Here is a 13,855-nt window from a genome sequence, read left to right as displayed (position 1 = left end):
CATGCGCGGGGTGACGCGCTGTCATGTGAGACGCTACCGCTCCTGCTTTCCTCTTGACGGACAACGTCAGGATCTCTCAGCAACTGCGACTAGAGATTCCTCATCGTCACTGTCACGCCATATCAGGCCGCCATCTTCGCCACGCATCCGATTCACTGTCGAATTCTGAAAGAAGGACAGCAAGAGTACTGCAATCGCCACTTGTACAAGTTTGTCTTCATAACGGGAGCTGGTCTAGTATGGAGGTGAAATAATCATTGAATTACCTACAATACTCTGCCAGTAATTGCAACGTATTGTTTCGATACAGGTCGCCCTATACTACTGGCAACAGGGACATGCACAGCTATATTACAAAAGAAAGACTCCACAACGCCAAATGCGTTCGAACCTCTTGTATCGCAAAACAAACAGGCGATAGCCAATGAATCTGGAGAATACCAGCATTGTACTTTCTTCCTCCACCTTTCTTTCACGTCTGCGCTTCGGGAGCCTTCTGCAAAGCCCTTTGCCCGTCCTACGTTGCTTGTTTGGCGGCGTCATTCTTTTCTCTCTCTTGCTGGATCCGCTCGGCGTACATGCTTCGGGCTCTAATCTTAGGACCCCACCTGTAGATGCAGAAGACCGGGATGCAAACAAGGACAGAGATCGCGAACAACACCCATGTCGAGTTCGTGACGCCAAGGTTCTTGTACATTGGGCCGGTGTAGAAGGAGCAAATACCAGCGAGGACGTCTCGAGCAAATCCATTACCACCAGTGGCTGAGGCAGAGTACTGACCCCCGTAAGCGGCAACCATGTAGTCGATCGTGGCGAAGTAGATGGCGAGATTTGCGCAACCAATCAAGACGGCGAATATGAGTGGTGCGATCCATGGAAGAGGTGGTCCAGTTACTACGAATGCGGATCCGAACAAACCGACGGGAAGGAGCAGTACGATCCACCGGAGGGCTGATAGCCGGCTCTCGGGGCTGAGAGTCTTTCCGTTGCTACGCTGCTGGTTGTGGCGTCGGATAACAGGGTAGTATAGTACTGCTGCCAGCCAGTAACCGATGAAGAGGGCGAAAAGGGCGAGTCCCAGTTGACTAGGAGTGAAGCCCCAGCCGTCCTTTCCGAACACGTATCCGTACGATTCTAGGAAACTGAAGATGAGCGCGTCGCTGAATCCACTGAGCAATGACAGGAAGCCAACAATCGGTTCGCAGACCAGCATCTTGTAAGGACGACCCATGATCCTGAGACAGCTCATGAAGTTGAGCTTCTCGTGTTCGGTCGGTCCAACGACATTGTCCTCCGGGTTTTGTTTGCGTCGCCTCTTTGCTTCCTTGTTGAGCATGATCGTTGCCCTAGTCTCGGGAACGTAGAAGAAGTGAATGATCTGGACAGTGGCGCCAAGTATGAGCTGGATCCAGAAATTCCATCGCCAGTAAAGGAACTGCTCGATAGGGCCACCACAGATGCCGCCGATCACTAGAAAGAGTTAGCATTCTGCAACGACTTGCAATTCGGACTTCACACACCTGAACCTAGACAACTCCACAAGCTAACCCAGAGGATAGGGAGCTGTTGGTCTTCGGGGTCGAACATGTCCGCAACCATTCCGAGTGTTACAGATCCACCTGCGGAGCAGAGACCACCGAGCAGACGCGCTGCCAGCACGTGAGACCAAGAGGTACTGGCACCGGCCATAATTTGCCAGACGTTGACAGTGAAAAGAGACAGCTGCATGATCGGCTTTCGTCCGAACTCCTCGGACCAGGGTGCCCACAGTTCGCATCCAATACCGTACAGGATCAAAAACCAAGCCATACCGGCTCTAGCGTTGGTAAAATGGTTACTACCGAGATGGTAGTGCTCATTAAGCGGTCCTATTGCGTTGGAGTAGACCGCTGCGTTGTAATCTGTCGACAGTCAGTATTGCAAAGGCTCAAGAGTGAGGACAACCACTTACTCATACTGGTTTGGCAGAGTCCGACAACTGTCAAGATAGTCCACTTATGCTTCTTTGTGAACTTATATCCTGTCTTCTCAACCGAGTTCGCCTCGGTGAGCATCAGCGGGCCTCTGGACTGGGCTTGATGGCTTTTAGTTGGAACCATTTCTATTTCATCCGCAGCTTCCTTCTTACGGCCAGCAGAGCCGCCAGAGGTCGCATCGCTGTCGTTCCCGACGTATGCCGTCATGGTCTGGATGGTATCGGCAAGGTCAGATAACAGGGCCGAAAGCGGTGTAGTATAATAGCGTTCGGTTGAACTCCGTTACGCACAGTATGCTCGGTAGTCAGGGGAAGGTGAAGGTTGAAAGACGGAGAGAGCGGGAAGACGATAGATCTTATGGCCGCCATGCACGATGAGAAACTCTGGGACGAGAATTCCCACCCCAGGCTTATCATGGTTGCCATCCAGTCTAAATCGCATCGACAAAAGTCAGCATATATGCAATATACATCGCTCCAGTGGACCCCGTTGACGAAGCGCCAGACGGCCCGCCCCCGCTACCATGGTTCTGCGAAAACGCCCACACATATTTGCGTACAACAATCCTGTCTTATTGCGTTCGATGTAGCGTGAAAAAGCTGTACTCAATGTTCCAAGTTCATATCGTACACGGGTACAAGTAAAGGCGCTTCAAAGTCGAAAAATCTCGCTGCACATATAGCTCGAGAGACCTCAATTCATGACGACCTCCCTCTTTCAAACCCCACTGGATCTGTGCGGAACAACGCGGGGAACCATTACCCATCGATATTGCAAGTACATGGTGCGTCCAAAATTCCTCGGTCAATACTAGTGTACCACCTTCCCGGTCCCAGCTCCATTAGGGGAAGACAAGTGAGCAGAAACTATAGCCTATGGCACCTGCAATTATTCAAGTCCATCTACAATATCCGCCATTGGCCTGGGGAAAATACTCTGCAATACTCTGCAAGTCACATGAACTTAACCCCATGACATGTAGACTACGTCTAACCTCAACTCTTCTACTCTTCCATTGCGCTCAGCCTGCTCCACCCATACGTCCACTTCTCAACACTAATCAAATACCCCAGCACTGTCTTCATCATCCCACTCCCACTCCCACTCATTCGCCCATGGTCGCAACGGCGTCCAGGAATTTCCTCTTTTGACCTCAAACTCTCTCTTTAGACATTGGAAGTGCGCATTCAAATCTGCTCTCAGCTGTATAAGCGATACGTTTTCTTCTTCTGCAGCGAGAGTTAGATCGGAGATGTTGCAGTTCGCAGAGTTGCGTGTTTTGTCTTCGCCGACAGGTTTGGAGAGATGCAGTAGTGGTCGCGATTTTGCTGACTCAGGAGAAGCGCAATCATGGTCGTGGGATGTAAGCACGATGGACGGTTTACCGTATTGCTCTACTTACAGCATCTTCGTACCTGGCCTGGATAGATGTGTCGTGCTGATATCCAGATGCTTTGAGATATTGTACGTCATTTCTGTGTTGCAAGAGCTCACTGGACTGAAGAGCGAGTTGCTGTTTCGGTCTAGAATTTGCTGCGAATCATGAAGTGGTGTCGACATATCTAGGGTTTTTTTTGACGACGTATAGGTAAGACTCAGATACTCACAGCATAGAAAGTGATGCTGTTTCACTTACATAGGCACTACAAACGCGAGACGAAACGTCAGCAAGCAGCTTCTTTGACACCACTCATTGTTGGGGTTTGCTAACGACAAGATGATGACCGTTTGTTTCCGAACCAATGGAAAGCAGTATTCTATGCAGCGCATGAACAGCATAGAGACATGATGGCTTGTATGTCATTAATGGAAGTATATTCACTAATGGCTATGTTTTGTATGTGCACCAGTCAATGAAGTTGCTTCCGCGGTGCCAGCATGTCCTCCCAATGTGCCTTACCCGTCAGAGTTGCAAAACTCGCTGGAAGGGCATACTGATGATCACGACTCTTCTTCTACCATGTTCCGCCTCGTGTGTTCGACGCGCCTAACAACAGATGTGCTGCCCACTGTCGAACCTTGCAATGCAGCAAGCTGAAGTCATATCCTAAACTGCGAAAGCCTGCTCATGCTTCCCACCATTGCTGGTGAGCAGAGCAGACTTTGTCATAGTATCTGTCAAGCTCGGCGCGCTGCATAGCCATGAGCTCTCGCTCAGGTGCCACCTTGTCCAGATCCAGCTCATGCTCCATCGCACGGATAAGTATGACTTTAACTTTGATATCATGGTCGATAGGAGCGCGAGCCGTAGGAATGAAGGCAGAAGTAGTAGTTGCGGTAGTTTGTTTGGCGATGCATCGGTCCAGAATCTCTTGTTGTATGCGCAAGCCCTAAGATATGTTAGTAAGGATAGGCAGCATAGTGTTGTTAATACCCACGTGTTTAGCATGCTCGGTGCCAGGGTCTGCCAAGGCCATTTCCCAAGCTAAAGCCTCATCATTGATAACATCTTCACGCTTGACCAGCGTCTCGTACATCTTTGCGTTCGGGTTCAGTTTCAGCTCTGAACGTTGTGTGAAGCCGATGGATGGACAAGCTTTGCCGTCATCGTTAATCTTGTTTCTTAGATGTGGAGGAATCGATTTCTTTCGCACTTTCTCGGGACGGGGTGGGGTTCCTAAGGTAGTGGTAGTGGTAGCGGCAGCCAACGCATCAAGCTTTCTTCCATCTTCTGCAAGAGCTTTCTCCAAGGAGGCCGCCCAAGCTGGCGGGAGGCTCTTAGAGGGTGATACTGACTTTGCGGAGGCCTTTGATATTATCGGGGTCTCCGGACGGCGGTACGGCGCAGACATCAGCTCCATTGTACCCTTGGGAGGTCCAGAGACATGTGTGGCCGGCTTTGTAGTAGTCAAAGACTGCCTGTGTAAAGATACAGATGCTTTCCCATCCTTCTCGACGAAGCGTGGATCCTCGGTAGGTGAAGGAGACTCGATCACAGGTACGAACTCTCGTGGACACCCGGTACTTCGTGGAGCTGGAGCTGGCCACTCACCGAGTCCGCGACCTAGAGCGCTTCCACTTATGGATGGCGTTGGTGTAGATCTGCCCTGACCATGCATCTTCGCTTCTTTTCTAGAAAACTTACTGCGACAGTCATGCTCCGGGTCGCGGTTAAAGCGGGGATCTAAGAGACCCCTAGGCCTCGCGATGCTGTCGGGATCTGGATGCCCTGAATACATCTGTATCAGCGAATGCCACTCAAGCTTCGCGTTTCGCGTTTCGCGTTTCGCGATCCACGTACAAGTCTCAGCCTCTGGGGGCGGAGGAGGGAAGGCATCCCACACAAAAGCCGAAGCTGCAGTTGCTACACGATAGTCAGCTTTCTTCACATGCCTTACAGCAGGGAGAAGTGCAGTGTTGTGAGAGAGACGTACCAGTCTTCTTGGGCGTGATGAACGGCATTGACACCGGCTTGGTCAACTGGTAGGATATTCTGAGCCTGTAGGCGTGGAGATTGTGTGGTTGCTAGTATGTTTTGGAGAGTCAGAAAGTTGGGGTTGTTGACAAGACAGCTAGCCTACTCTTGCTGCCGATTGGAGTCGAAGTGAGCGCGACTTCCCAAAATGGAACCCAGCTGGAGTGGTTGCTGCCCGGGTGGGTGGCCACAACGTGACGTCAATACTGCTGCTCAGGTGGTGTTGGAGGATATTCAGGCAGCAGCGAAACTTCAATTAAAGAGCTCGGGTAAATGATGTAGCTTATAAGCGACGGAAAAAACTAGGTATTGTTCAACGATGAGGAACAATGCTCAAGAAAAGCGAGACGAGAGTATATAACAACGTTTGCAAGGGAGGAGAAGAACTTGAACCAAGTAGAGTAAACCGACGTCAGTTAAAGCAAGGCTACCTGAATATCTCCCACCTTGAGCCTTGGATAATAGCCTCGAGCCATGCACCGCAGTGAGTATGAAAACAGGGACTGGGAGCTCAGTGAGGAACGTAACGAAATCGCGTGTATATTGCCTAAGCATGAGTAATCGTTGAACTTGAAGGAGAACAGAAGATAGTACGCGTCTGTGGTTAAGGCAATCGGGACTGCGGTGATGATATACTGGCATTGGAGCTGTGCTGTAATCTCAATCTGCGGATGCGGAACAACAAAACTAACAAGGTGTTATTACTTATCATGTAATCGATAATGCTGTGCCAAGTACATATCTTACGTCCGATAAGGAATTTGTCCCGATGTCTACAGACTGACCTGAAGCTACCTTTGGAATGTGTACTGAGAAGCCCATACTTCCCGAATCAGTAGCTATGATTTGCCCTAACTGTCTCGCAGTCATGTATATATTCAGCAAATACCTTTGGGCTAGGGTTTGCTGTCAGGCGGTGCAACTCAGATAACGCAAGCTACTGTATATAAGTCGCGTGTACCTATGCGATCAACGGATAGTCAGTTTCTGTATACCCATTACCTACCTCTACTATGTTTGAAGGGTTGCTACAGGAGTAAACGTCAGCTTTAGCTAGTCATGGAAAGCCAGACTGAAGTTCTAGATACGATTAAGAACCGACATTGCGAAGCCGATCCACTTGAAACAGGTAGCAAACAACGGCCTCATCCGGTCATTACCACATGGGTATTTAGTGTCGCGCTTGAGGCACGACGTACATGTTACAAGATTCGACATGATCGTGAACGTGTTTCGCACAACTCAGTAACTTCGCGGATGGTGTGTTCTCGGGGTCACCGGCCGCCACTGCGGACCTCGGGATCATGCGACGACAACAGACGGCCGCTAACTAGATTCATCCATGATGACTACTATCATCACACGTGAGACCGCGACAACTGCGGAGATCAATTTCTACATCTGATCAGCGCGCACACAGCTTCATTGCGGCTTGGAATTTCGCGTACGTATCGTTCGATGAACCAGGAGATACAATCAATAGCACGCACCGCACTGACGCTCTGACCTTGCTTGCTCAACTACCTGCGGCGACTGTCGGATGTGCTCAGTGACGTGAACAGAACCCTGGGTCTTCACGACTGCCCTTGTCTCCCTTGCGCATTCTGTCTTTCATTCACTCGACCAATCGCTGCCCTCGATTGGTAAACCCTCTCGCTCGCACCTGCCACAATACTGCAGCTTCGCGATTCCTTCGATTGTTATGAGCGAACCTCGCTCTCTCAATCTCTACACCCGCCATTCCCTCGTTTCTCTCAAAAGTTATCAACTTTTGCCGCAGAATGGCGGGAAAAGTCACCTATTCAAAGCGCCCGAGCAAGCGCCACGTACCTCACGACCATGATGCAGTGCATGAGAACGACGATGGCCGCAAGCGGACCAAGGCAGATACCGAGTCAAATGAATCGCGACTGCCAACACCACCCTCAAGCCGACAGGGGAAAAAGACATGGTTCAAAGGCCCAATTTCCGTCCCCAACGACGATATGTATCCCCCACGCTCTGTGTTCGACAAAGTACTTGGAAACAAGCAGCACCAAGCCCCGAGACCAGATGAGAGCAGTGTTCGGAGCAACCGTGAGAATTATGCAGAGATCATGAAGACGGAACAAGTATCAAGAAAGCAAAATGGCTGGGAAAGGAACGGCTCTCTACCAACGCCACCAGCGGAGACGCAGAGAAAAGCTCACCAACAGGCGCAGAGAGATGAAGATCTCGCGCGGTGCAAGGGTGAATCGAAGCTGAAGACATCATCTACGCCACCAACCGAGACATCGCAGCTCTTCGAACGGATCATCAAGAATGAGCAACCAAGAGAACCATATCAGCCAAAGGCATACAAGGCTGAGGTGGTTGCAGCACCGCGGCGGACTACCACGGGAGAGCGCCTATCAAGAGTCTCAGAGCAAGCCCAGAAGTGAGTTTCCTGTCAACATACCCTCTATGATCAGAGATTGATCAAACCAGATTTAAGGCGAATCAGGCCAATTCGCCTCTCTTGCAGTTCCCCGAGACCGTGAGGAGTCTCATCTATACCTATGTACTTGGTGGTAGAACCATCAATATCAGCTACGAGACTTACCACACGACTGTTGACCCTGCAAAGCCTAAGGGAGCACAGAAGGTTGTTCCCGTCTTCAAGTATCAATGCACAGTACTCGACGGTAGACGCAATCCCTTCACTACGGTATCTCAGCCCTGGATCAGACCTTTGACCACATTCACCTTGCTCAATGGCGTCTGCCGCCAGATGTACCAGGAGACAGCGACTCTGCCTTATCAGCTCAACCTGATCGCCTTCGAATCGCATAACATCATGTTCAACTTTCTGTTCATGGAGAAACGCCTACGTCTTCAGCAGCTTGATGCTTTTACGGAACTTATCCTACCGGAGACACTGCCAGGATCGAATGCACTGGCCGGCCTGAGGAACGTCGAGAGAGTGTGTCTTGCAGTTGCACAAGAGGGGAAACCCAGGGGGTGGTACCGCGTTGTCCGTACCGAAGGCGAGGAACCACGACTAACAAAAATCCTCAAATAGTCCAGAGAGTCTATGGAGTCGTGACTGTGTAAAAGATGGTGTTGACGGAGTTTCGGTACGCTTATTTGGTAGCATTTCTACTGGCGATCTATCGGTTGCATGATACCCGGTATGGTAACGACGTTACGATTCAACTCCAAGCACATCAACTCGCTGCCGAAGCCGGAATTCATCCAGTAGCTTGAATGGAACGTTGGTAATTATTTGCATGAACAATCGTGTTACTTCCTTCCTTTTTGGTCCCAACCGTCGAGTCAGTTGGCTCAGTGAGACCGACATGTGAAAGAGGCGCCACGTCTCAGCCTGCACCCTGTGCGAATGACTACGACCTGACTGTGTTGTCACACGCATATTCTTTTTGAGTGTGCACTGCTGTCTCATGCATGTATATCTCGTGGACTGAGAAGATCGAAGATGGCGGTCAAAAGAGGTAGGGATGGCTGCCCCACCTCTGCAGCATTCTCCAGATCTACGCTGCCTGCAGCGTGGGATCGCGATGTCGGACTGAGTAATTTGTTCGCGGCGCTATACGGCAAAACTACGTATAGGCCATACTTCATAGGCCGGGGCCGTTGGGAGTTGAACACAGTGACAGGCGGGCAAAAAGACACCATTGCCAGCTACAGCACGAGACACATGATCCATGACCGCATGTGCAGTAGCCTGCCAACTCTGCAGGTACAGGTGAAAGTTGCGTGTCAGCGTCGGTGGATGGGTTGGTGCTACCGACGCGAAGCCATCCCGGTCGTGTCTGTTTAGTTGCATCCTTGCCGATGACGATGTACCACGCTCATGTCCCCACGCTTCCTAGCATGCACTGCACGTATCGAGTACTTCAAAAGCATCCATGCCTTCCAGTCCCGCGCAAGTCTCGTCACCCGGCGACTACATAGCAGAATTGTTGAGGCAGCAAACCCGTGGCGTGCCTTCCGCGACTTGCGCGACCAAGGGCGCATGACCATCCGCAGTTGACCTATTTCCGGCCATCCTACACCGCGTCTTCGAGAAAGACACTATTACTAGGCTATAGACTCTCTCGAGCGCGAGAAACTCATAGCAACCGGCTGCCCTTCTACATCTACACCACCACAGCCTGCCTTTACGCGCTCTAGTCAATCTTCCGATCCACCTTCCACCGGCTAAGCCAGGCCTCGTAACACCCGCGCATGGCGTGCACCAGCGCTCCATGTCATTGTTGTCTGACACGATATTCACAGGCGGCAGTACGAGACTGCACCTAAGAGGAGGACAAAATGGGCAGAAGTCGATAAGGAAGAGTAAGAGTCATGGCGGCTTCCTCGGGCCCCTTGTGCAGCTGGCCAGAAATCCGCTAAGGACTGTTGGTGAGTCTGTGGGCGAGTCTGCGGACGACTATTATGTTCCTGAACCGGCCGTGGGTGCTGCGGAAGCAAACCGTAGGCAGGTCCTGTACCTGCACATGAAAGACGTGGGTCCCCTAGATTGGTCACGACCCTTTCACATGCTGACGAGATCGCCACGCAGGCCGAGACATACGACCAATGGAAAGCCGCCGCGACTGAGCTCGATATCTTAGAAGGAAACGAGGCCTGGAAAGAAGAGAATGACACGCCGGAATACAACGTAGATCTGGTCGCCGCCCGGCTGAAAGAGTTGGACGACGCGCGCTTGAGCTGCGATGTCAAGAGGATGCTTTTCCTGATCAGGACCACGCTCACGCGCGGGTTGGGCGACATGGGCGATCTGCGCTTATACAAACACTCGCATATTGGGACCAAGCGCCTAATCGAGAGGTACATTGAGTCGGCCCAGCAGACCATGGCGACTCTGCTGGACGTCTCAGAGAAGCAAGGAGATCAATGCCCTGTCGAACCGCGACGTCTGGTCGACCAGCTCCTTCAAACACGACAGTCCTTCGGACGAAGCGCCTTATTACTCTCAGGCGGTGGCACCTTTGGCATGAACCATATTGGCGTTGTAAAAGGTCTCTGGGACGCTCGTCTTCTCCCACGCATTATATCGGGAGCCTCTGCTGGAAGCATTGTTAGTGCTGTTCTGTGCACAAAGACCGATGCAGAGGTCCCAGAGGTTATGCACCAATTTTGCTATGGAGATTTGAACGTATTCGAAAGCCCTGATCACCCGGAAGGCGTGGTCGGCAAAGCGATGCGCTTGATGAAGTCCGGCGCTCTCTTTGACATTTCACATCTTATGAGAGTTATGCGCGATCTGCTCGGCGACATGACCTTTCAAGAAGCATACAATCGAACTCGTCGTATCTTGAACATTCCTGTCTCGACTTCGTCACTTTACGAATTGCCTAGACTGTTGAATTACATCACAGCGCCCAACGTTATGATTTGGTCAGCAGTGTAAGTCGGCAACCTATGTTGGGCTTTATATTTATGCTAACTTTGCTTAGGTGTACGTCTTGTTCAGTTCCGCTGGTCTACAAGAAGGCTTCACTTTTGGCCAAAGACCCGAAGACCGGCCAGGAAGTACCCTGGGATCCAAACCCTGAAGCAACCTGGATAGATGGATCAGTAGACAACGATCTGCCCATGACCCGGCTAGCAGAAATGTTCAACGTGAATCACTTTATTGTCTCGCAAGTCAACCCGCACGTTGTCCCCTTTCTGGCAAAAGAAGAGGAGATTGTCGCTGCAGAAGCTCAACAGGATGCCGTCACCGGTTCCAGCTGGATGAGTCTTTCGGCTAGTCTTTGCAAGGGAGAGGTCATGCACCGCCTCCAACAGCTAGCGGATACTGGGTTTCTCCCAAACCTCGTAACAAAAGGACGGTCGGTTCTCAGCCAGCGATACTCAGGCGACATCAACATCTTCCCCAAAATTAACTATGCGGACTTTCCCAGAGTCTTGAGTAACCCTACACCGGAGTACATGGCTGGGTGCATGCTCACTGGACAGCGAGCCACATGGCCGAAGCTCTCGCGCATACAGAACCATGTCGCCATCGAGCTTGCGCTGGACGATACAATCCAGAAGCTTAAGGGACGACTTGTGTTCACACCACAGCAAGATTTGAATATCAGGCGGACTAGCTCTCAAGACAACGATCTTGCTCAAAGAAAGCGGGCGAAATCGACACATAAGATGACGCGCTTCGAACTCAGAACGGAACCTCCCAGTCCGGTGCTGCGGAAGTCTGCCCCTACCAGTCCTCTATTGTCTCGCGCAGCATTCAAAGCATCTTCTCAACCACTTTCGGTCTCGAAGCAAAGCCCCGGCCCAATCCAGCTCGACCCAATGTCCTCCACCAATGACACCTCAGACCACGACTACTTCGCCGACCCTGAGTCAGACACGACAGACGGACTCTCCTCCCCTTCACCCCCCACATCGCCCACATTCAACACTCCCACTCTCTGGCCCTCAACCCCGCAAGCCACCATGCAAGCGCAAACCACCTCACAGCCCACACCACCACCACCTACTCAAAGTCCACTTAGTCGTCGCACCGGCACAATGCTCAACCTGACCATGACGTCTGCTGCGAGACATTCTTCCAACCCCAATGTACCTAGCTCCCCGGAGCTGCGGTATAAACGCCTTTTTCATCCTCCTGGGCCTGCTACACCGGATGTTAGTGTTGGTCCTCCGGTTTTGGATGTTGAACCGGTACCCATGAACACGACACGTTCGCCGTCGGTTAGTAGGCCTGGGAGTCGGCGGGGCAGTGGAGCGGGATTGGGTTTGCCGGTTGACCCTTCGGGGACAAGGGCAATGCTGTTGAGGAAGAAGAGCTACATGTAACTTTTTCAAAGAACCTTGGCTGAGGTTTGGTCATGATACCTTTCTTGTACATGATATTTCTACTTTGTTCTCGCGTCATGGCATCTTCGCGTAGAATTCTTTTCCCTTTGTTTTTGTTTTCAAATTGGGAGGACGAAGGAGATGGTAGACAGGGTAGTTGTTGCCATGTTTTGAGCAGAGTTACATTGAAAGCGGGAAGAGCAAGGGTACACTAAGAGTAGCGATACCCCTGTCCATAGAATACTGTGGCATTTGTTACACGCCATCTCTATACATACAACAAATAGAGGAGTCATAGAACATATCTCAGTTTCCTTCATATCTCTCCATCAATTCCCCCATCAGCAGTGAATAATAGACATATAATAACTCGACATTACTTCATCATTCCCCTTCTCCATCCATCCTCACATCACTCTTACTCCTCAAGCCTCCCTCCGCCTATCTATATCCTTCAAAACCTCCCTATCCTCGACAAACTTTCTCCTAACATCCTTACCCCTCCACCGCTCAAACAATTCATATCCCACCACAAATACAATGGGTAAGCCCACTATTATCGCTGTTACGCGTCGGGCGGCAGGTTTGTATTTGGGTGGGAGGCGTATGTCAGGTGTGGGTTCTATTATGCGGGTGGGGTGTTGGTGATGTTGGTGGTATGGCGGTGGTGGGGGACGAGGTTGTGGTTGTGAGGGGGAGGGTCGGATGGTCGAGGGATACGGGTTGTGCGGACGGGAGAAAGAGGAGGAGGTGGTGGTGGGCATGGGTTTTGGAGGAGACGAAGATGATGGGTGGATTGGTGACGGGGCGACTGTGGGTTTTTGGGGGAGGGGGATAGTCGTTGCTCTTGAGGAATAAGTCGCAGGTGTTTTATCATTCGGTAAGGGAGGGTTCGTCGGCATTGCTGGGTTTGACTGGGACGATGCTGGGTTTGGTGGTGGTGGCGTTGCTTGGGTTTGCGACGGCGTGGCTTTGCTCTTGTCTACACCCGCCTCTACTTCCTTCTCCACAGCCTTCCTAGACTGCTGTGCTCTCTTCAACGTCCCTTTTGCTTGTACCTCCTCTAATATCTTGCTTGTGGACAGTGAAACAGGCGTGGCTTGGTCCGGCGCAATGGTCGACTGGACCGCAATCTTCTTCCTAACAGTCCTAACAGTAGCCGCATCAGCAGCAACAGTCTTCCCGCTTTTTGCAGCCACCTTCTTCTCTTTCTTGACTTCCACAACTTTATCCTTTGCAATCGCTTTCGCAGCCACCTTCTTTACAGCTGCCTTGCTCGCTGCGACTTCTGGCGTTGGCCCCGCATCCTCGGCTACTACTTTCTTCGGGCGTCCGCGTTTCTTGACTGCTGGGGGTTCGATTGGTGGTTTTGAAGACATTGTCGTTATTCAATTGGTGTCTATCCAGTAGGGATAAGGTGAGTGAGGGTATGGGAAAGCGTAAATGGCGTTGCGACACGGTGACTAGTCTGGGCGCATTCGAGGGGTCGCGGCGGGAAATTTTGGGCGAGTATGTCTTTAGGCGGAGATTGAAGATGTGATGCAGGGATGCGCGTGCGTGCAACGGTTCGTAGCGTGTCTGGGATTATCGATAGCAGTAAACATCACTTGACTGCATGACGACTAGTCTGTTGATGAGGACCATGTGTGCATATTTCATTTAATCAGATGTC

The 13,855-nt window shown here is 51.3% G+C and overlaps 4 protein-coding genes across 4 annotated transcripts; 1 reads left to right on the top strand and 3 right to left on the bottom strand.

Annotated features, from left to right (window-relative positions):
* Positions 1-517: 517 nt before the first annotated feature.
* ALTATR162_LOCUS9216 (uncharacterized protein) lies at positions 518-2,183 on the bottom strand (the record flags this gene model as incomplete). The annotated part of the gene is made up of 3 exons (XM_043316849.1): positions 518-1,470; positions 1,533-1,901; positions 1,952-2,183. 3 exons carry the CDS (start codon positions 2,181-2,183, stop codon positions 518-520), a joined length of 1,554 nt encoding a protein of 517 aa, XP_043172784.1.
* Positions 2,184-4,042: 1,859 nt separating this feature from the next.
* On the bottom strand, positions 4,043-5,378 carry ALTATR162_LOCUS9215 (uncharacterized protein; the record flags this gene model as incomplete). Its single annotated transcript, XM_043316848.1, has 3 exons — positions 4,043-4,306; positions 4,355-5,280; positions 5,351-5,378. 3 exons carry the CDS (start codon positions 5,376-5,378, stop codon positions 4,043-4,045), a joined length of 1,218 nt encoding a protein of 405 aa, XP_043172783.1.
* A 1,794-nt stretch (positions 5,379-7,172) lies between these two features.
* On the top strand, positions 7,173-12,183 carry ALTATR162_LOCUS9214 (uncharacterized protein; the record flags this gene model as incomplete). The annotated part of the gene is made up of 2 exons (XM_043316847.1): positions 7,173-7,807; positions 10,833-12,183. The coding sequence occupies 2 exons, from the start codon at positions 7,173-7,175 to the stop codon at positions 12,181-12,183; spliced, it is 1,986 nt and encodes a 661-aa protein (XP_043172782.1).
* Positions 12,184-13,056: 873 nt separating this feature from the next.
* On the bottom strand, positions 13,057-13,562 carry ALTATR162_LOCUS9213 (uncharacterized protein; the record flags this gene model as incomplete). The annotated part of the gene is made up of 2 exons (XM_043316846.1): positions 13,057-13,108; positions 13,147-13,562. The coding sequence occupies 2 exons, from the start codon at positions 13,560-13,562 to the stop codon at positions 13,057-13,059; spliced, it is 468 nt and encodes a 155-aa protein (XP_043172781.1).
* Positions 13,563-13,855: the final 293 nt, after the last annotated feature.

This window comes from Alternaria atra (assembly GCF_907166805.1).
Source record: "Alternaria atra isolate CS162 genome assembly, contig: 29, whole genome shotgun sequence".
Taxonomy (NCBI): domain Eukaryota; kingdom Fungi; phylum Ascomycota; class Dothideomycetes; order Pleosporales; family Pleosporaceae; genus Alternaria; species Alternaria atra.
The sequence above is the reverse complement of the archived record's forward strand: the minus strand, read 5'-3'. Positions and strand labels throughout refer to the sequence as shown.